The 21,740-nt window shown below is 38.8% G+C and overlaps 2 protein-coding genes and 1 long non-coding RNA gene across 3 annotated transcripts; all 3 read right to left on the minus strand.

Moving 5' to 3' along the window:
- Nucleotides 1-3,545: 3,545 nt before the first annotated feature.
- On the minus strand, nucleotides 3,546-11,225 carry LOC136447527 (sodium-dependent lysophosphatidylcholine symporter 1-like). The gene is made up of 6 exons (XM_066446534.1): nucleotides 10,572-11,225; nucleotides 9,966-10,049; nucleotides 8,976-9,088; nucleotides 7,422-7,559; nucleotides 6,006-6,182; nucleotides 3,546-3,634 (listed from the first exon to the last, which is right to left on the minus strand). Exons 1-6 carry the CDS (start codon nucleotides 10,710-10,712, stop codon nucleotides 3,553-3,555), a joined length of 735 nt encoding a protein of 244 aa, XP_066302631.1. The 5' UTR covers nucleotides 10,713-11,225; the 3' UTR covers nucleotides 3,546-3,552.
- Nucleotides 11,226-11,365: 140 nt separating this feature from the next.
- Nucleotides 11,366-16,105, minus strand: LOC136447747 (sodium-dependent lysophosphatidylcholine symporter 1-like). Its single transcript, XM_066446789.1, has 6 exons — nucleotides 16,101-16,105; nucleotides 15,704-15,830; nucleotides 15,082-15,160; nucleotides 14,415-14,572; nucleotides 13,542-13,632; nucleotides 11,366-11,532 (listed from the first exon to the last, which is right to left on the minus strand). The coding sequence occupies exons 1-6, from the start codon at nucleotides 16,103-16,105 to the stop codon at nucleotides 11,366-11,368; spliced, it is 627 nt and encodes a 208-aa protein (XP_066302886.1).
- Nucleotides 16,106-16,416: 311 nt separating this feature from the next.
- LOC136447551 (uncharacterized) lies at nucleotides 16,417-18,106 on the minus strand. The gene is made up of 3 exons (XR_010757753.1): nucleotides 18,043-18,106; nucleotides 17,345-17,486; nucleotides 16,417-16,630 (listed from the first exon to the last, which is right to left on the minus strand). It is a non-coding gene; the product is annotated as an uncharacterized lncRNA (long non-coding RNA).
- Between the last annotated feature and the right edge of the window lie 3,634 nt (nucleotides 18,107-21,740).

Below are 21,740 nucleotides of genomic sequence, written 5' to 3' on the forward strand. Positions count from 1 at the left end.
TGCATTACTCAAAGGACGATGCTTACTGATATACAATATATCCATGTTAATTCTCTATCACCATTTTCCGATCACTGTCACATCTCTTTTTCATTGTCGACTAAGCACTCCCCTCTTGTTTTAAAGGAGGTTAGTGAAATTAATCCTAAACCAACACAATTTATATGGAATGAGGAATCAAAAGAATCATTTTCTCAAACTATGAAAAACAAAGACACGTTTTCAAAACTGAATGATTTCTGCCAAAAAACATTTCACTCGTCAGAGAACGCCGTCACAAGTTTAACAGAAATATTACTAGACGTATCAAAAAGATCCCTAAATATAAGATATAATAAACAAAACAAGAAAACAACACAAACCAAAAAGAACAAAGTATGGTTTGACCAACATTGTTGGTCTTTGCGTCGCGACGTCGACGATTGAAAGTATTGTCTTCCACACTGCGGAAAGAACCATGGGTCCAGGAAACAAGAATTAAATATTTTTCAGCTTTGAGAGATTACAAAAGACTTATCAAGCAACGTAAACGGAATTACAAAACCGAGCAAATAGCTAAATTGGAAAAACTAAATGAAAAAAATCCTAAGGAATTTTGGTCATTATTTAACTTTCTTGACAAGGAAGTAAACGGCAAAAAAAAAACAGTGGTAGTATAGACCCCAACATTACTAGTAAAGAATGGATAGAACATTTCCAAGGATTAAATGATCTAGTGAAACATGATGAATTTGACATTGCTTTCGAAGAAATCGTCACTGCTGGTCTCAAACATTTAGATAACAATTCAACAAGTTCCTTATATTACCCTTTCACAGCACAAGAAGTTCTAAATGGTTTGCAATCACTGAAATCTGGTAAAGCATGTGGTATAGATTCTATTTCAAATGAGATGCTAAAGCACGGTGCAGAACAATTATGTCAACCTTTGGTAATTCTGTTTAACACAATTCTAAATAACGGGACATTTCCATCCAACTGGAATACAAGTATCCTTACACCGATCTTTAAATCAGGAGACAAATCTAATGTTGACAACTACAGAGGGATTGCCATTTCAAGATGTTTGTCAAAATTATTTACGCTTCTTCTAAATAATCGATTACAGAATTTTGTAGAAAGTAATGGTCTATTAGCCAATACTCAGTTTGGCTTTAGAAAAAAGTGTCGAACCTCCGATAACGTTTTCATTCTTAAATCTCTTATTGAAAAATATATACAAAAAAAGAGAGGGAAATTATATGTTTGCTTTGTCGACATGAAGAAGGCATTTGACAGTGTATGGCGGGATGGTCTATTCTATAAATTATCTAATTATGGGGTTGGTGGCAAATTCTTCAATGTGTTACAATCTATGTATTTTGATGTTAATTATGTAGTCAGACTACAAAATGGCTTGTCCAATCCCTTTGTCTCCACCTGTGGGGTAAGGCAGGGCTGTAATCTCAGTCCCTTATTATTCAACCTTTTTATCAATGACCTACCACAATGCTTTAATTGTGATGAATGTAACCCAGCATTTTTAAATAACAAATCACTAAACTGTTTGTCTTGGGCCGATGACCTCGCTCTAATTTCACTGTCTAAAGAGGGGCTTCAAAACTGTATTAATAAGCTGGAAAAGTATTGTAACAAATGGAAATTAACTGTTAATGTATTTAAAACGAAGGTGCTTGTTTTCTCAAAAGGCGCCCCAAATATATCATTGAATAAATTCTATATATACGGTAAAGAAATAGAAGTTACCGACAGTTATACTTACCTTGGTATTCCCCTGACGTCTTCTGGTAAATATAAAACTGCCAGAAAGTATTTGAAAACTAAAGCCATGAGAGCGCTATTCAAACTCAAGTCACTTCTATATTCTGAAAGAAACATTCCAATTCACTTAGGGATTAGTCTATTTGACAAATTTGTCAGCCTATATTTCTATATGGGGCCGAACTAACATGTTTCGACCAAACCTCTAAAACAGTGAAATTTATTGTATCTAAACAAATTCCTGAATCTTCTCCAAAAAGTGTATTCTCTATTCTTTTAAAGAAACTTGGTTTGGAGGATAGTTTTCCTGCAAGTATTAGAAAAAGTGTTTGTTCGGACTCCACCCACTCTTATGTGATTTATTTAAAGAAAAAAATAGACAAAGATAAATTACTCCGGCTGGCGTCAGGTCTAAAATTAGAAGAAGACAACTTACTAATTGAAAATTTATATCTTCTTCCACATATCCCAGAATTTGATACCATTTATATGAATTTCCAGAAATTTTTACTCGGAGTACATAGAAAATCGTCCAATGACGGCATCCGTGGCGAATAAGGAACATTCCCAATCAGAATTAATGCCGAGATCCAACTTATCAAATACTGGCACCGTTTATTAAATTTACCCCAAGATACCCTATTACATGAAGCATACGACGTTCTACACTCTGGTGATCATGACTGGGTGAACCATATGCATGTTAGTGATATTCTTAACTATAACGGTTTTGGACATGTATGGACAAACCCTAGATTATATCAGACTGACATGTTAATCAATCAGTTACGACAACGTCTGCAGGATATATACATACAAGATTGGCATAGTTCCATTAAAAACAATTCAAAACTGTCTATTCCGCTTTAAAGAAAATATACGGACAAGAAAAGTAGCTAACAAGCGTACATAATTTCGAAATTCGTAAAGCAATTACAAAGATAAGAATATCTAGTCATAAATTGAACATTGAAACCGAAAGGTATCGTAAAATTCCCAGTGATGAAAGGTTTTGTCCATTCTGCCCAAATGAAATTGAAGACGAACGCCACTTTATCATGAATTGTTCAAGATATGAGGATAAACGCTCTAAGCTGTTCACCTTTATTTCCACTTGTTCAAGTGAATTCAATATGTTCCATTCTGTTGATAGATTTGATTACATACTGAGAGGAGATAATCCTTACTGTGTTCAAATAGGTATATACATCAAAGAATGTTTGGAAATAAGAACAAGTCATGTATAAGTATACGACACGCTAAATTTCAGTATGTTGCCCTATTCCATATGATTGTATATAAACAAACTCATTATGAATTTTGTTTGTTGGCATGTATGTATGTATGTATGTATAGATTAAGTAGACCTTACGAGAGTCACTGTACTTTTGTTGTGTCAATAAAGATTGTGTATGATATAATTCCTATTGTCAAGTTTCGACGGAAGGCCCAAGAAAAGCCACCTAGGCTTCTGGTCCCTTCTGTATGTTTTTTTTTGCCCTGTTTATCTTTGTTTTAAACACTTGTACATATGCGAATGAATAAACAAACAAACAAACTCTCAAATTAAAGTTAAGTGGCCACAAGCTCTCGGGGAGAAGGCCCAATCAGCCTCTCACTGGGAGAGATTGCTTAGCACAGGCTTGTAAAGGTAGAACAATACCAAATATTCCGTCTTCCAAGCAATCAATATTGCTTGAATAATTCTTACGGGTTCTGCTGGATATTTCTTGAATCAAATATTTTTTGGGTGACATACTGCACGTCCATCCTGCTCTAAATGGCTAGATTCTAAGTAATCGGGCTGATAACGACGTCGTTGCTTGGTGTCTCTGTCGTGACATCGCTACTCATGGTCGACACGTCGGGGGATCTGTGAACACAAGCTTAAATAGTGGTGATGCAGAGACGCTAGAGCGGGTAAAAGGAAGCAGAATGCATTAGATATATAAGGACAATTCAAACTGTACAACTGGATAAAATTCGGGGACTTAATTCCGGACGTTTCGAGGGACATCAATCACTCTTCTTCAGAGTCACTAAAATCAACTGCCGAAACGAATGCAATGCTGGAAAACCGGTAGCAGCCGGCATGCCATGTGCTTAACAGAACACGAATTGAACAAGTTTTCTATGCAGTTCGAAACGATCCGCGGTCCTTAGCAACACGCTGAGCAGCGAGATGAAATTTCATCTGACTTTGACAGTTACGTGAAGCCTGTTTGGCGGCCTTTTTATGAATGTTGCGTTATGTGTACCAGACGGGAATACCATGTGGCCTCGATTTCATTAATTTTCTAGGGGTTTTACAACGATTCTAGTTAGGTTCGTGCTCATATCCGTTATATAGTGAAATCATGGACATGTCAGTGCCGTACTGAGCTACATTTTTTACGAATTTGAATTTCGGGGGAATTGCATTACGCCCTCGATTTTATCTTCAGTGACCAGTACGTCTGAATCTTTCAATCTTCTAGTTTAACTCTTCTAAAAATCTTGTTGGTTTGAAATCTGGACAGGTTTGTAATTCAGTTTCTAGTGAGGTCACCTTCTCAAGTGTTTTACGCCAAAAATGTTACAAGGCGTCGGTGTAGTTGATTTGAGTACAGTCGACTTTTGGCAAAAGTTGCGGTACCGAAATGCCTCTCCATGGGCGCCGGGGCTGACGCGTTCTTTTTTTAGAATCAAAACGACGCCTATGATAAAGTGGCATCGCGCGATTTAGCAGGAAGCCCATTTCGCACTCGAAATTGATAATAAATTATACACCACCTAAAAGTACAGATTTTGATTTATTCTACGCAGTACATTTCTTTTTGTTTTAAAATCGAAAATAGCGTAAAAACTCGAGGGGGATTTACTCTAAAATCAACTGATTTCAGGTCATACCATCAGAAGTGTACAGGTAAAAAAATCGGTTCAAAAACTCTATAGTAGTGAAAAAGAAAACATGAAAATTATAGATGCGATGAAATATTGAATATACGTAGTTGTAAACTCAAGCAACAAGCTTTGTTGTAGGTAGTCCCGAAGCCCTGGGGTCATGATACGTAAATCTGGCTCAAAACGCCGCGCGGTTCGGTATGGTAGTTATTCAGTAGTTATTTTGAACTTAGATTTATGTGACTTCGGGTTGGTACATTGACTTCAAAATCGGAATTCATAAACGGGGGACCCCCTTAAACATAATTCTTGTAATGAATTTAAGATTTTTGGAACAAGGATCTGTCCTTAGTAGATAATTACATAAAAGGTCGAACCGGGCGCGTTCTATTATAGAAACAAAATTATGACATGACCATGTGCGATTTCGGGGGAAATGCATTACGCCCTCGAAATCTATCACAAGTCATATACCACCAGAAACTATAAAGTTTTCCCTTTCTCACGCACTACATTTCCTGTTGTTTTGAAGTCTACAACTGGATAAAAATAAGGGGAGAAAATACACGAAAATAACCTAATTTCGGGTCGTATTGCTGACAAGAAAGTAATAAACTATCGGTTTAGAAATCCACAGGAGTAGAAAACAAAGCTGAAATAGTGTAATTAACTTCAAATAAAGATGATATACGGTGATATACTCCCACAACAAGCTTTCTTGCAAGAGGTGTTGACGCCCGGAGTGATGGAACGAACTACCGTATTCTCTCGCGGAAGGAAAAGAAAACTGCATAGAACTCTCGGCATGGCGTGCCGGCTGGGTAGAACATGTCGAAGACACTGACTCGAAACTTCGTTTTGCCAGTTCATCTTAGTGACGCTGAAGAATAGTGATGGATGTCACTTAAATGTCAGGAATTAAGTCTCCGAATTTTATTCAGTTGTAGAGTTTGAATTGTACTTACATATTGTTTACCTAGGTTTCTAGCCTTCATTAACGTAATGCATTAGATAGGTTACTTGAAATGGGTCGATCTAAAGGTGAGTGGGCACACAATGTCAGCCGCTAAAACGCAGATACATTGTAGTCTAACATAAGATTTCAAGGCCCCTTGCGTATAAACAATCCTTTGTCAAAAAGTATTCACGTTTGAACTTCCCGTTCTTCCAACCACCATCGACCATTATACACATAACACTATGCTGTCCCAAAGAAAAGTTTGTTTTTACATTATGAAAAGTCCGTGACCTTGACATCAAATTAGAACAATTTAGAACAAATTATTGGCAGAAAGCAATAAAACACAGCAACGTTTAAGCATATGTTATCGCAAAAACTAGGACAATGAAATTGTTCTCACCGAGTTTCCTGTAGTGCCGCTTTCGTCCGTTGACGGGTAGCCTCCGTGATGGGATGCTTCCAGACGAAGATAGAAGATAGCAGCAGATTTGCCATGGGAAATACGGACATGACGATTCTTAAGGCAAAACCCACAGACTCTGGCTGGGAACAGGCTCCGGTCTTGTATCCACTGATCCTTTAAAATACAAAAAAAGTTTCCGGCGTCGTTACTTCTAAATGTATAAGAAAATCATCTAAACTATCAATCTGTCTATAGCTAGTTGGCTTGCAACAAGGCAATACGTGGTATCCCCATCAGCCTTACTGGTTACAAGTACGGAAAATGATTCTAAAGGATTGGTTATAATAACAGAAAATGACATACAATTTCAATACATTATAGATATTTTATCTGCATAACTTTGGCTGGCAAATAGCAAAATAGATAATGGCAAAATTTACACTTGGTGAGGATACATCTTCTATGACCCTCCCACAGTCGCCTCTAAGTTAAAATACCTCCTCTTTGTTAGTTTCAGTTCATCATTGTATTAAATCTTGGCTTTATGATTTGAGTGTAGTTAACAAGCAAGACGATGCAAAAGAATGGAAAATTGATGGGGGTGTAAAGTTTGGCCAAAGGACAATAAAATCCGTTTCTGTGCCATGCTCTGAAGAGACATAGTAAACATGCAAAATATGTTTCCATCAGCACTGTCCTACAAACCCTTCTCTTTGTCGGTTCATTTTACTTAAAGGTGTGGTTTATGTACATCTTCTTACTTCTACCCTGCGCCAACTCGATAAACTAATTTAGAAACAGGGGCTGATATAGGCATCTTGAATGACTCATCTTGCGGTTGTTTGTCATAAACACAATGATGATTTTATCTCTCATTGTAGAATCGGTTTTGAAACTCGGTATTCCTTAACACCTAAAATGACCTAAAGAAATCGTCAATTAAAACTCGGTATTCCTTAACACCTAAAATGACCTAAAGAAATCGTCAATTAAAACATAACAATAAATTCAAAGTCAACGGATTTGGGGATTTTCTACGTCCGAGGCTGAATGTACCTTTTTACACTGCACAGAGATATTCACAGCGGTTCAATGCGACTTCGTTGTGTGGTGATAACGCATTGAAATAAGTAGTATGCGCAACTTCCCATTGCTGTTTGTTTTTGTCAGCCATCTTTTCTTGAGGGAGATTTCGGTAGGCTAACAAAATCTAAGGAGCATCGCGCAGCTTGCTTCCCCGTTCTCGTTTAAAATGTGAAAAAAAGTCGCGAATATGTTGAATATTAGTTACAAATGTCACTCTAAATTGGAATTTTGTTAAATTCATAACATAAGTAGTTTTTGCGCCAAAATTCAACAATACGTGCCTTTAAGTCTTACCAAAATTCACCCTGCACATTCAGATGTACTTACTCTAGTGACGCCGTTATGACTGAAGCAGCGATGATTGTTCCCAGCTGCTTGATAGTATTGAAGGCGCCATAGAAGTAGGTGTCCAGCTCTTTCCCCGTTTGAAACTTGAACTCGTCCAAGACGTCAGGCAACATAATCCTTGATCACGGGGCAACAATTAAGAATGAGCGTTCATGATTGGATTCATTTTTTTATTAATGAATTTCAACAAGAACTTGATATTTATGTTATCATAGTTTAACTATGAACGGCATCTCAACCAAAAAAAAACAATTATATGCTTAAGTCAAATAATACAAATTAACAATGATAAATTTGAAAAAAAGAATGTGTCACATAACAGTTTCTCCTCAAATAAACGTTCACAATTTGTCATCCGGGCTAGTAAAGAATGTGGGGTCATGAAAGGAGGAGATTTATAAAGAGATAGCAGACTTCAAGAGTTTTGAAAATGAGTAAAAATATAAGTTCTTGGGTATACAGGTAATGGAAGTCCACCATACCAATACCACATGAATCATGCTTTGTTTGTATCGACGCCTCATGGTCGGAACCTAGTCTGTATAACGCAAACTCCAGCTGTCCGTGGGTTTCTCTCCCCTCCCCGCGGAGTTTGTGCTCAACTAGCTCTAAGCCAGGAGAACTGTTATCAAAAATAGTAACACCAATCAGAGGGCAGGATTTCAGCTAGGCTCCCATTGCCATAGAAACCACCTAGTTATCCTGTCTGTTAGCTGTCACACCAGGCACCACAAGCAGACGGGGAGGAAGGGATTGGAAATGAGATCCAGATGTTGGCAGGGTGAGAAATGAGATGTATCCAAGGCGGTTAAAAGGGATTTTAAACCTCCTTAGTTCATTTGTTCCTTTAGAGGCAGACAATGTCAGTTTCTCCCACATCAAAAACCAAGTTTGAAAATCCAACAAGAAAAAAAAGACTTGACTGCCGAAAAATGTTCAAAGTACAGAGAAACGGCCTGTGAAACTCTCTTCCTACCACCTGCAGATTAGACATCTGCAGCTGTCAATCACTGGATAGCAACAGCAATGGATCTTTAGCAACTAGAGTCTGGCCTGGGCATGCAGCTCTGTGGGCTGATGACGACTGCAAAAATTATCAATATTTAGAAAGGAGGATTCCCTTGAGTTTGGGGCCCAAGCCATCAAGCTCATGGGTTGCGAGGCGGTTACAGGGCGGCGAGCGGTCACAGGAGGCTTGATTGAATTCAGGCTAGGTCGGAACCTGATTTATAGTATTTGGCTAACGGTTTGAAAATATTCTAATGTACATTTTCGAGCGCCTTTTTGGCCAGACCTCAAGAGGGCAGTCCAGATATGGCGCGTAGCAGATACGATTTTTGCAGCTTAAGACATAGAACAGGGGCTACTTTGAACACCATTACTGTTTTTTATTACATTTGCACCAATTCTAACCATTTCAACAATACGTCGTAATAAATACAAAATCAATCATGGTAAATGCATGCTTATATCTGGAGTGTGTGAAACGTTGTTTCCGTTATGTTTGTTCGAAAGTATCATAATCATTTTTACCATGGTAACATGAACAATGCAGACAAACCAACTCCAAAGGCGACCAGGATAGGAATCATGACTGCTAGCGATCCCGGGATGAAAATTAAGCTAAGCAGTAAAGGCAATTGCACCTGGAAAATAATTTTCAGATTTAGAAAAATGAAACATTTATTTCTGTAATAGCAGCGTGCAATGGTGCAAGTGCTAGTGCCAGTACTTTTTGTTTAAGCGTTCTAATAAAAACGTCAGGCCTTAGTAATTTACCTATCAGAGTGACATTAAGTGATCTCTAGTGTTGGTGCACAGTGGCATTAGCTTATTTGAATAACAATTGCATTTGCTACTTCACGTTACTTCACTTTAGTTTACTTTACTTTACTATTAATACTTTACTTTATTTTACTTACTTCACTATACTCTACTTTACTTTACTTTACTTTATTGACGTTACATTGTTAAATGTGCAACAACGCAATACATTGTAGAGCAGAAATGCTGTTATTATGCCCACACATTACAAATATATGCAATTCAAAGTTTAACACAAAACGCTCAATGCGTATCATACAAAATAAAAACAGCACAGTGAATTTTAAATAAGCAGTAGACGGTGCATTATCTACCAATGAAATATACTTATGTGAATATCATAAAATCTTATTGGTTCTATGGTCTCATTTCCAAAGCCTGACAGTTAGCGGGAACGAAGAGTATGATGAATTATAAAAGACAACAAAACACACAAAACGTAAAAATAATTAATCATGAGCATAATTCTTGAATATTTCTAAACATATAGCTTTATTTTTCGTTCCCGCAAACATCTCGGCCGGGTCCCGGGTTGGAAATGTGACCATAGCATAACGCAAGGAGACGGACGCAAAGTAGGTACACAAGCGTCGGGCCTGGCATGAAAGAATGACGATACAGGAAGATATTAATAGGAATGTCAAGTCATAAGAAATAGCTAGGAAAATAAACAAAGATACCCGTAACAAAATTCCTCACCAAGACAGATCCAAAGCAGATGGTCTTTCTTCCAAATTTATCCAGCAATAGCTTCGCGATAGGTATGCCGACGACTATTGAGGCCTGAAACGCAAAACTGTATAAATATTCAATTTTTAAAAAAAAGACTTGAAGTGTACATTGAAGCGGGCAAATACCAGTTTATCTACACGTTTATGTCCAGGTAAACAATATATAAAGACAATTCAAAATCTGCAACTGGATAAAATTCGGAGACTTAATTCCGGACGTTCCGAGTGACATCAATCACTCTTCTTCAGTGTGATTCACGCTGACCTTTGCGATGACACCATCTTCCCACTCACTTTCTGCCACTCTACTAGATAGCTTTCTATCCCAGTACTATTTCACACAACAGCTTACTATACTCTACACACAGAAAATTTTTCCCTGAAGACACAAATGTCAATGTGGACTGCCGGGTATGGTGTTACGATTAGCTCACGATGTCTATTTGATACCGGGCCCCGGGTTTATTTTAAGTCCGAGTTAAATGATTCGGTGTTCCGGCCGGTCCCCAAAAATAGCCCGGTAGACGTCAGTAAGTCAGTTTGTCCTGAGGTGATTTACAACGGGACTACTTACCGTCACCACTGTAAGACAAATCTCCACCATATCGCCGCGATCCAGAGAATATTGGATGTAAAGTGCAAGTGCTTGCTGCAAAATCTGCAAGAACAAAAAAGCTGTAAATACGGTAGGGGAATCCTCATTAAAGGCCCCCATTCCACTACATGGCGACCGGGCTGTGACATCGCTACGACCTAAATTAGATGTGTGCAGCCCTTGATTTCATGATTGGAATATCATGCAGAATGTAAAAGTATGACTGAAAAGACATCAAAGCACACAAAGCGTAAAATAATTCGTTTTCTATGTATGGATTTTGTTGGGTGCTCCGTCAAATCCCTCAGTGGAAAAAGTGAAGGTGCCGGTGAAGTCCGTGTGCTACGCCAAATTGGGGTACCGGTTGCCTACTTCGAATGCCAAAGAGCAAACAATATTCTAATAATATTTTAGAATTTCAACAACGATACTACATATGGGTAGTCGTGGTAAAATGCTATAAAACCAGATTTGCTCTGATGTAATATCAATTCAAATCATGATCTTAAAAGAAAAGAAAAATTATGATGAAGGAAAATTGGGGCACTACGTTTTGCGGACCACTCACATAGTCAAGCTTTGTTGTTTGCTTTAGACATGTATGGTTATAACAAATCTGCATCTACATTTAGATACCCCCATATAGCCCCATCAAGCAAGTCATGGGCAAAGTAGGGCGGAGTTGAGGTTCCGGAACAATGCGGGCCGGCCTCCAGCCTGGCACGGAACGACTCAACGGTGGGAGCCGTCACAACCGTGCCAGGCAGGGTATTTCATTTGGGAATAGTACGGGGGAGGTACAGATAAGGTAAACTTACGCTTGTTGTGATATCGTAACATATGGCTATCCCTGACCCGTAGAGAAAAGGCTTGAACGTGAACATGACCCGCAAGGTTTTCAACACAGGCTCGTTAAGTGTGCTGATATCCACCATAGTGTCTGGAAAACAGTCAGAAAACACAACTTTTAACATCCAAAGAAAGTCCACGAGACTTGCGTAGATCTTCCGGAGCAGAAAATCCGTAAGGAGGCGGGGGAGGCCGGAAGATGTACACAAGTCTCGTGTTCTCACGAAAGTAGGTCACTCCGTGAACAAGACGTACAGTGGACGTCGAAAATTAGGAGGTACGTGTTTGTTACCTTTAAAATGTCACTGATGGAAGACTATTCTAGTAACTGATTATACGTGACTGATGAATCTCTTCAACGACATTCTACCGTTGTAATTAAGAAAAACAGAGCAAAATCTTGGAGAGTACACATAATAAACAAAACATAATATTCCCTGCAATTTATCATAATCCGATTATTTATATTCATATGCTATTGTGGTAGGGATATCATTCTATGTATTACAAAACCGGGATGAATTTGATTACATTCGCCAAGAAGGTTCTGTCCGCGTTCGTTAGCGTGTCCTTCCTTCCGTGTGTCAACACGATAACATAAGAATGCCTGAATGTCTTGATACTTGGTATGTTGGTAGGTCCTCTTGAGACCTCAAAGTTTTGAGCCTCCTAGCTGCTTGCTTTAATACTGCAGCGTATACTCTGTTTCTGACATCTCATGTTCTGTATATGATTTTTCATTGTAGCTCTTGAAAGGGAAAGTAAGTTGTGTGGGTTTGGGCCCCCTACTGGCTTTTTGGAATTGCAGGAGCCGATTTTGTTTCGAATTTTGAAAGAGAAGAACACAATAAGGTGTTGACGGATTGTCATGGTTATTGGTATGTAGATAGCTTCATTGATTATTACATAATCGTATGCTAACTATACAAATCATGACCAAGTTGCATAATCAATAAGGAACGTTTGTAAATCTGCTAAATTGTCGAATATGTGACTGAGGAAGAGGATGCCAATTATGCAAATAGAGTCCTCATTAGCATAAGCAATGAGAAAATACTATAATTCCATATTAGAAAATGATGGGGATTTTATTCTTGCTGCTTTTAGAAGTTAAGTAAATGTGGACATTATTAGACATAAACCATGCAAATGAGGGCACCAATTACATGATTTATGAGGAAATGCTACAATAGACTTCTTTGCTCAGATAAAACTTTCATACTTTGAACAATTTGTGTCATTTTTGTTCAGAAGATGATCAACTGATATATTTTAATCAAATGAGGACCTCAATTGCATAACAAATGATAAAAATTTTATGATACATCACCCGAGAATGCTAGCATTATTTGAAAATAAACTATGCTCAATATTTAAGCCTGTCTGTGTATTCTTTTTGCTTTAGTACATGGTTACAAGTATCATGTTTCACGGGTAAACTTTCAACAAGTAAAACTATATTCTCATTTCTATTGCCATGTCACATGCACGTTCTTTTTAAGGGTGACATTCCATTAAGAATGATGGCACCTTGATAACAGGTGAGGAATATTTGCAAGTAAATGAATGTTATTCTCGAATATTTTCATTAGGTTAGAAATAACGTTCTTTGCACACAGCCAGATTCTGACTAGCCAACGTTTACATTTGGGGGTATGACTGTCTGTCACCTTCCTCAGGGCAACACTGGCTGAATTTACTCCTCATTACAGCTAGGTGTCACTGCTGCAACGTGGAGAATGCGGTCCTAAACGAGACTAAGTTTACATCCCCCAAATCACGATTCATGATTGGTGTAGTTTTTTTTAATCCAGACCAGTAGGATTAAGGTGGCTGTTTTGATCAGAAAATGTACTCCAGCCAAATTTTATCACATGAAGTGATGAAGGAGGATGAAGGAGGATGTAAACTCGTTTCGTCACGTTTTGAAGCGCATTCTTCACACTGCAGCAGCACTGTAGTGCGAAGTAGATGCTGTCAGTATTGCCCTGAAGAAGGTGATAGACGTTCTAACGAAATCTCAACTAGGTAAAACGTATTGGTTGTGTACAAATAACTTTTTTTATCAAAGAGAATACAAAATGTAATTTCTTCACAAACCTTTTCGTTCTGTGACCCCTAAAAGAGCCGCCATGGCGGCAAGTACGCAGCAGGCGCAGACACTTCCACCGGCCACAAGGTAACCGGTTCTCTGGACATGGAAGAAGAAAAAAAAATCTTGTAGTTTTTTTTCAATTTCTGATTCCGGTTAACCTTTTACCAGACTTCCACAGACATTTTGCATTGTATTTCCTATTGTTCTTTCAGCAAAAATATTATTCAGTATACAAGAATCCTATTTTGACAATCTTAAAAGGAAATGATATATATTTTTATGCTAAGAATTTTAGTCTTCCAGCTAATTGACCAATACATCTATAACATTGTTCGTGTAGTCAGAATTCATTTCTTACATTTCTGAATTTCTTACACATAAAATGACCTTCTTGTATTTAGATTGAGGTTCTTGTACCAGGAATGTCTTTCTGTCCTCAAGACTGAACTTCTTACAATTAGAATTAGTTTACTGTACTAAGTTGGAGGTTCTCTCCTCAGGATTGAATTTCTAACACGGTGGTCTGTTGCTAGGGTAGTCTTTGTCGTTGCTACGGGCGTTCGGCAAAGCATCGAGTTACACAAGGCAACATTTTTGGCTAACGGTTAATCACATGTCACAAGTATGGAATTTCCATTATTCATCGCCACAGGGCAACAATGACTGAAGTTGATTATTTTCTCCACTAAGTAGTGCTGTAGTGAAATAAATACGACCCCAAGTCTGGCTAAGCTTGTGAATGACTGCAGTAGATTTCCTGGTCAATATATTCTCCTTATATTCCTGGAGACAGTTGTAGAAGGGCTACCAAAGAAGTTGCATTTCAAGAACTTTGATATCCAATAATTTACGAGTCAATGGTACCCGTAAAGACATACCTGTGCCTGTAGAATGCCCATGTCCACGTCGACACCACTGCTGTTACTAACAGTGATGTTAGCACAAGCTGAAGACGAGAGAGAACCTCCCAATGCCCCCACGATGAGTCCCTGCATGCCAATGCCCACAACTACCCCACCAGTTTCAAATGCGACTCCTGTGAAGATAGAAACTAACGTGTTTTTTCCTTGTATTGCAATTTTAAGCATGTTAACATTTCAATATCATCATCAATATAAGAGGGATGTTCAAAAAATATTTCCCCCGACTCGAGGCGTTAGAAGATTTCACGTGTCCATGTTATATTTACAGTTTCTCGACTAATTGAAGTTCATTGATAATGCTGATAGATCTTCGAACTAGTAGTGTAAGAGATACGTTAAACTCGACATGTTGAAGTATTCATATACTTGTACTGAGGTTAATCATTTATATACCATTGTTTGTTGTTTGCATGTATAGTTGTAGAATACCTTACGAAAGTCGCTGTACTTTTGTCGTGTCAAGAAAGATTTCTATATACATACATATGTAAATATATATATATATATATATATATAGAGAGAGAGAGAGAGAGAGAGAGAGAGAGAGAGAGAGAGAGAGAGAGAGAGAGAGAGAGAATGGCCACCTTGAGAACATGACCTAAACAGTTTGGTAAGTACTCACTGTATCCTACTGCAGAATCCCTCTCCCCACTGTCATCACTCATGTACATAATGAGTGTTCGGAGTCCTAGCGCAAGTGCCTGTTGGCAAAGAAAAATAATGAATAATATTAGCGTTTGAACCAATTTTCTACTAAGGTGGCGACCATTGAGCAACAATTGAGCAATCAGAATTGGTCAGATAGCTCATCGGTCGTACAATGAGCTCCTAAAGGACGCTCCATGGTCCCCATAAGGTTGCTCTTCATATGTCTCCAGAAGATCTCCTGTAGATCTCCATAGAATTTGTTGATTATGAATTTCTTGGATCAATTAACGAAGGCCCACTTTAGTCATTGAAGAACAACAGCCAATGCTAGGATAAGCTTCTCAATATTGTGTGACAGTCACACGGGGCCGTTATTTAACCACACCAAGTTTTCGCCGATATTTCTATCTTCATTGTAGAAGTGCCGGAAAAATGAAGAATTAAGTCATATTTCTGTGAATTTCACAAGCACAGTATTAGCAGCCGACAGTCTATGTCTTACCCTCCTCATGTTTGTTTCGGAGACACCAAAGTGAATCAAGGGCCAACCAAGAATAACGGTTACACTTTAAATCTTGAGAACTGAATCTCATTACCGTGACGGATAAAGACTTCACGGTGTAGATGGCGAGGTAGTACGCAAGTTTCCCACCCGCTGTAGTGTCAGGAACCACCCACATCAGTAGGTATGTCGGGATGGCAATCACACTTCCACCAAAAATCCTGTTGAGGAAACAACAACAATATTTTTAAAGCGTTTTCATGTGTGGTCGTAGGGACACATGGAGGTTGACAATGAGTACCTAGCTTTAGCTGTGGAAGCCCTCTTGAGTGACGTATTGTTGTCGTGCCAAATTTTGCCACAGGCTTTTCTTGGAACTGCAGGGACCGAATTTGTTTGAACTTTGTAGGAAATTAACCCAAGAAGAGGTTGATGGGTCGTCGGGATTTTTGGTAAAACGATATCTGTGATAAAGTAATGATTGACCTAACCACATGCTAATCAATTCACATTTAGCAATCTGTATTAATACGTTCTATGATAGGACTATTCAAACATATGTAACTAAGAAAGAGAGAAACACCTATAGACATTAATTATGCAAATGGAGAACTACTTCCGGCATTTCGTTAAAACAGATTGTGCAAGTAAGTTGCATAAATCTATGGGAAAATGCTAGCATAGCCTTCTTTGTTAAGATAAGACTCATACTCTGACTAACTTCTGTTATCAAAGTTGCAAAGATGGCTGACTCATACGATTTATGCAAATGACGACAAAGGAGAAACATTTATGATACGTCAGCTATAAAGTCAGTTAACATGAATCCTCATTTGGCCAAGGTATGAGGTCGTGGGACTGGGACTAGGGTTGCAATATGAGTTTCGCTCAGCACTTCCCATGGTTTTAATTTGCCCCATTTCGTGTCCTTTCGTCCGACAAAGGGGCTGATGACTGGGTTGGCTACGACGTCCATTGCTTTCGTCAGCGTCCCAAGTACTAGCAGCATGCTGGGTGGGACCTAGGAACAGTAAACAAGGTTATCAGCGTTCCGACTTGCGCGGGAACGGACAACAAATAACATCAATACAGAATATTGAAAACTAGAGGGGCTAATATCATTACAAAATTGACTAAACATTGATAAAATAATTCCGGACTATTTCTTTTTTTTTAATAATTTTCCTTTGCTGGCCCTAGAGCTACTACGTTCTGGTTATATAATATATAGATAAGCTCCTATTCGTTATGTTTCCCCATTTACTGGAAACAATGGTTAAGCCGCTTCTTTGTAGGCTGGTACCTAATCTCCAAGGACCGACTAAGATGTGCTTAGTCGTACCCCAACATATTTCATATGTGCGTTCGGGGATCAGAGATCATGTAGAGAAATGGTGTGAACTGTTTATGTCCATAATATATTTGCAGACCTTACCTTATAAAAGGTATTTTGATAGCAAAGGCTTGGACGCACAGCTGGAAGTGCCAAGAATCGGTTTGTTGACAGAATGGGTCAAAGGCGTCAGAAAGACTCTTGTTTAAAATTTGCTTGGAGACCCGTTAAGGAGGACGTTGGTAGAGAGGGGTCGTTTCACCAGACGGTACACAGCTGTGGCAAGTGATTTTCGTGCCACTGCGTGTAGGGGGCAGTGAAGAGGAACTTGAAATTTATTGAACGGTTTTCAGACATTTGCGATTTAGGATCTGTCGACAACTCCTTATGTTGAATACTAACCTGAGCCACCAACAGCATGAAGTAGTTGAAGTAGAAATTCAGGATGTTGTTTGGTAGAACGAAGGCCAGCGATCCCACTCCATAGAAAACCTTCTCTCGTATACTCAGCGGGGTTGGTACCCAAGCTTCTGTCGCCATTTTACTGTGAACATGTACACGGTAATCTATGTAAAACATTATGTACTAAAGAATGAGTTGACTTTAAGTTTTGTTACCACCTAGTGGTCGAACACAGCACGCCATCGCACAGCACAACACAGCATAGCATAGCCCAAAATGGCATAGAATAGCGTATAAAAATGCAACACAACATATCACAACATAGCAAAGTTAATGACATGAAAAAGTATGAAACCTTTAGAAGCCTACACAAATAACATTTCAAATGGCAGAAAACATAATTTCTTCTATATTTTGGTTATTGAACGGCAGTGGGAACTATTAGTTTGTAGAAATCCTTTTGTCTGAACAACATCAATTGAATCAAACAATGATGAGTTGATTGTTTTATCAAGCAATGTGACTGTGTTGGTGGATCACCACCCCATCTTTGTTTTGTATTTCATCCTATTGATTACATTGTTTTTCAAGTAAAACTACATAGAAACCAAGGATAGAAACAAAGTATACCATATTTAGGATTACGATTATAGCAATAGTGCAATGAGTTGAAAATCAAGATATAAACAGTTGCTTACTTACAGTACATAAGTGTGATTCTTCCTCGGGAAGGGCGTCAAATTGATGACCTGTGTTTGGGGAGATCCACACCTTGAGCGCGTTATCGACATTAAAGAACCCACATCGATAAGAATATGTGTTCTTCCCGGCGTGAGAGGTTAACGAGCTTACAGTGCTATGGCCGCACCTAACCGTCGTGTTAAAGTCACCTGAGGTAGCGCTGAATGGCAGCCGCACCAGATCCATGCAATTTAATTCCGCCAATTGTAAGCTCCTCGTGATTCAGCCCCCGACTGCGAAGAGAGAGTAGTCGGCCCACCCAATAACAACAACGATAATGTTAACAACACTATAACAGCGTTTTATATTGTTGACCGCACAGCATGGTAAATGTAACGTTACCTATTTCTGACTGCATTGATAGTGGATTGTCCGTTCTGTTTATATCAAGCTTAGTACACTGCTAAGCAACTACTCAACAAGTTTACGAAACCGATAATCGGAGCTTTACTCCATATACTTTTCAATAGAGTGAGTGTATCCATTGTGCTACTGGATTTAGAATACCATGACTAGTAGTCGAACGATAGGTTGCTTCAAAATAACTGTGATATGATCCTTTCAGACAACAATCGTTTAGTGAATATTTTGATGATTAGAAGACAACGGAGATAAAGTAGAGTTAAACGCTAGGCTTTACTTGATCTGGCGGATAAGTACCACAAAGAAAAGGTATTCGTGGGGGTTGGAATGCTTTTGTTTTTTATCGGTTAGACGAAAAGTCGTATGGTTGCCTAGACAGTGAGGCATGTTACTCCAAAAGCTTGGCATCGTTTTTTGAGTCACTAAAAGATGGATAATAAATGCACCATGTTGTACAACTGCCTTTCAGTTGTGCAACGGCAGTTCAGTTGTTCTTCGTAGAGCGTCATTTAAAAAAGAAAACGAGTCGGCAACATTTAGTTCATTTCCGCAAATTTTGCACACCGTACCCTGAATTCAACCATATTCGATTTTGGTGTATGTTTAATTTCTTGTGCACCCTATCATAAATTCTGAAGCGTCGAAGCGTCTCGCTTTGGGGTTCTTAACCATTTAAATCCCTATAATAAGCGAATATTGTGTTCTGCTACATTCAAGCCAACTTAGAGCGCATGTTTAAAAGTGTTATTCGTTGTGGTCTGAGGTGAAAATCTGAGGCCCCTAACTTGCAAACAGTCTTGTGCTCAGCCGCGCTGGCCACGTGAATAATTTTTTTTTTAATCCCAGGGGCCTTAACCCCTGATCTTACAATCCCCTACAGTTCGCGGTGTCAAATTGGATTGTAGGGAGTGGAGGCATTATTCCATGCATTGTACCTCGTTGCTATTTGTTATTGATAGAATTGTTGTTTCATTCCCCAAGGGAGTGAAGTGCTGCTTTTAGATTGTTGTGCACGTGTTTGTGTGCGTGCGTGTGTGTGTTTGTGTGGATGTGTTTGGATGTGTGTGTGTATGTGTGTGTGTGTGTGCGTGCGTATCTGTCTGTGTGAATGTGTGTGTGTGTGTGTGTGTGTGCAGATGTGTGTGTGTCCGTAGTTATCTATTCACATACTAGGCACATCTATTAGATGAAGGGCCAAGGATCAGCATTACTTGTAAGTAACGGCACGGTGTTGACTGCCGATACCGTGATGGTGGAGGATACTTGGATTGCATTTTTGACTACACTTACTACTGAGCTCCAAAATCTCACTCATCTCACCTATTCCTTGACCACTTTTTTGGTCGTTGGGCACCATGAATAGTTCCTCCACCATCCTCCTTCACCTCACTAGTACTCTGTCCTCCGCCGCTCTCATTGCTTCCGTTATGCTTAGTCCTGTCCATTCTGTTATCTTCTCACCGTTTTCTTTGCCTTTCTCTCCTTCGGCTACCTGGCACTGTCCCTTGTAGTATAGTTTTTGCAAGCCCTGACGATCTCACTACATGACCAAACCATCTTAGCTTTCGCTTCATCATAATCGTCAAGAGGTTGTCATGTGGTCCAATGGCTTGTACTACCTTGTTATAGATTTCCTCATTGGTGACGCGATCTGAATATGTGATGCATAAATCTGTACAGCAAGATATCATTAATGTATATGTATATATTCAAACAGAGAATGGGGGCGAGCAGGAAGAAGAAAAGTAAAGTTTCCAGGAGGAACGAGTAATGCTACGGTTACAATTGAAAAAGGGGCTCGCCAGGTAGTTTTCGGGCGTGACCTAGGGCATCCTGCGGCGTCGGCTGACGCAAAACTATTGCAGTTCCAGTAGACATTGCTAGGCTACGCTTTTGATCCACGACGGAACAAAGATTCTCTGATGGTAGATAATTACAGTTCAAGTAAGGGTTCCCAGGCGACGCTTTTGATCCATGAGAACGATACTGCTATGGTGGTAGGTAATTGCAGTACTAGTGAGGAATGCTAGGCAATGCTTTTGATTCACGAGAATGATGTTACCTTAATGATTCCCCAAAATCGGTTAATCTGGGCTGCGGAAGAATATACATAAACTCTAAACGTCGCTTTTGGTCCATGACAACGAAGAGTATAGATTACATTGACCACAAAAGCTAGCTAGATGATTTCGACGGTCCGTCTTCGTTTCACATCTGCTTCCACAGCAATTAGAATGACCAAGAAGGGTTGTTGTCTTCAGTTTTAGAGACCTTCAGATTTAGATTATTCCCTCTTGCCCGACGTGTACTCATTTCATTTCTATAACTTGAAGAAGTTTGCATTTAACGATCGTTTATATTCATGTCGCAAAGGTGAAACAAGAGTCCCATATTTACACTATTTTGTTAGTTGAATACAAAATACAAGCAAGACAAGAGTTCCACGACCTCATATTTCCATGAACAATTTTATTCATGCAAATGACTTACACATTTGCATAATATATGCTTGGTCATAAACACCTTTAACTTACACATGTTGCAATATTGACAGTCCTATAATTTTCCATTTAATGTTTTTGCATTAATTATGCAAGTTAGGAATTTATTTGCATAATTGGTATCTGTTGATGCTCCACTTTCCATAAACTACATATGTTACACGTATTTGAGTCTGATAATGGAAAACACTGCAAATATAGATTTTCCTCATTAGCTCTGCAAATCAAGTCTCAATTAGCATAATTTGCACTTCATTATGTATGTCTCTGTCTAAGCTACCTGCATACTAAGTATCATATTGACAGCCCTATAATTTTCAAATTAGATGACATATGTTGTTTTGCATTTATTATGCAAATTAGGAGTTTATTTGCATAATTGGTACCTGTTGTTGATCCACTTTCCATAAATTGCATACGTTACATCTATTTGAGTCTGATAATGGCAAACACTGCAAATATAGATTTTCCTCATTAGTTATACAAATTAAATCCTAATTAGCATAATTTGCACTTCATTGTGTACATCTCTGTCTAAGCTACCTGTATACTAAATGTCATGGAAATCCATTGTTCCTTTGTTCAGTTAACCTCCTTAGAAGATTTTCACAATAACGCCTCTGCAGTTCCAGAGGAAGCTGCTAGAGGGACCACACCACGTATTCATTACACCACAAGCTATCTGCCACCAAAAAATCAAGACCATAGCACGTCCAGGTCAAAAGATACAAAAATTGAATTTCTGCTGCAGTACCAAGGTCACATACAAGGGGGCCCAAAATCGACCTTGA

Source organism: Branchiostoma lanceolatum, chromosome 13, assembly GCF_035083965.1.
Source record: "Branchiostoma lanceolatum isolate klBraLanc5 chromosome 13, klBraLanc5.hap2, whole genome shotgun sequence".
NCBI classification, from domain to species: domain Eukaryota; kingdom Metazoa; phylum Chordata; class Leptocardii; order Amphioxiformes; family Branchiostomatidae; genus Branchiostoma; species Branchiostoma lanceolatum.

Excerpts from the sequence above, each read along its gene's own strand:
- LOC136447527 (XM_066446534.1), bottom strand. The coding sequence starts at position 10,712 with ATGGGGGCCTTTAATGAGGATTCCCCTACCGTATTTACAGCTTTTTTG. Across the intron at positions 9,089-9,965 it reads TCTGCTTTGGATCTGTCTTG|GTGCAATTGCCTTTACTGCT; the intron begins GTGAGGAATTTT and ends ATTATTTTCCAG. Across the intron at positions 6,183-7,421 it reads GTCATAACGGCGTCACTAGA|GATCAGTGGATACAAGACCG; the intron begins GTAAGTACATCT and ends TGTATTTTAAAG.
- LOC136447747 (XM_066446789.1), bottom strand. Across the intron at positions 14,573-15,081 it reads GGATTCTGCAGTAGGATACA|GAGTCGCATTTGAAACTGGT; the intron begins GTGAGTACTTAC and ends CTATCTTCACAG. Across the intron at positions 13,633-14,414 it reads TGGGCATTCTACAGGCACAG|AGAACCGGTTACCTTGTGGC; the intron begins GTATGTCTTTAC and ends TTCCATGTCCAG.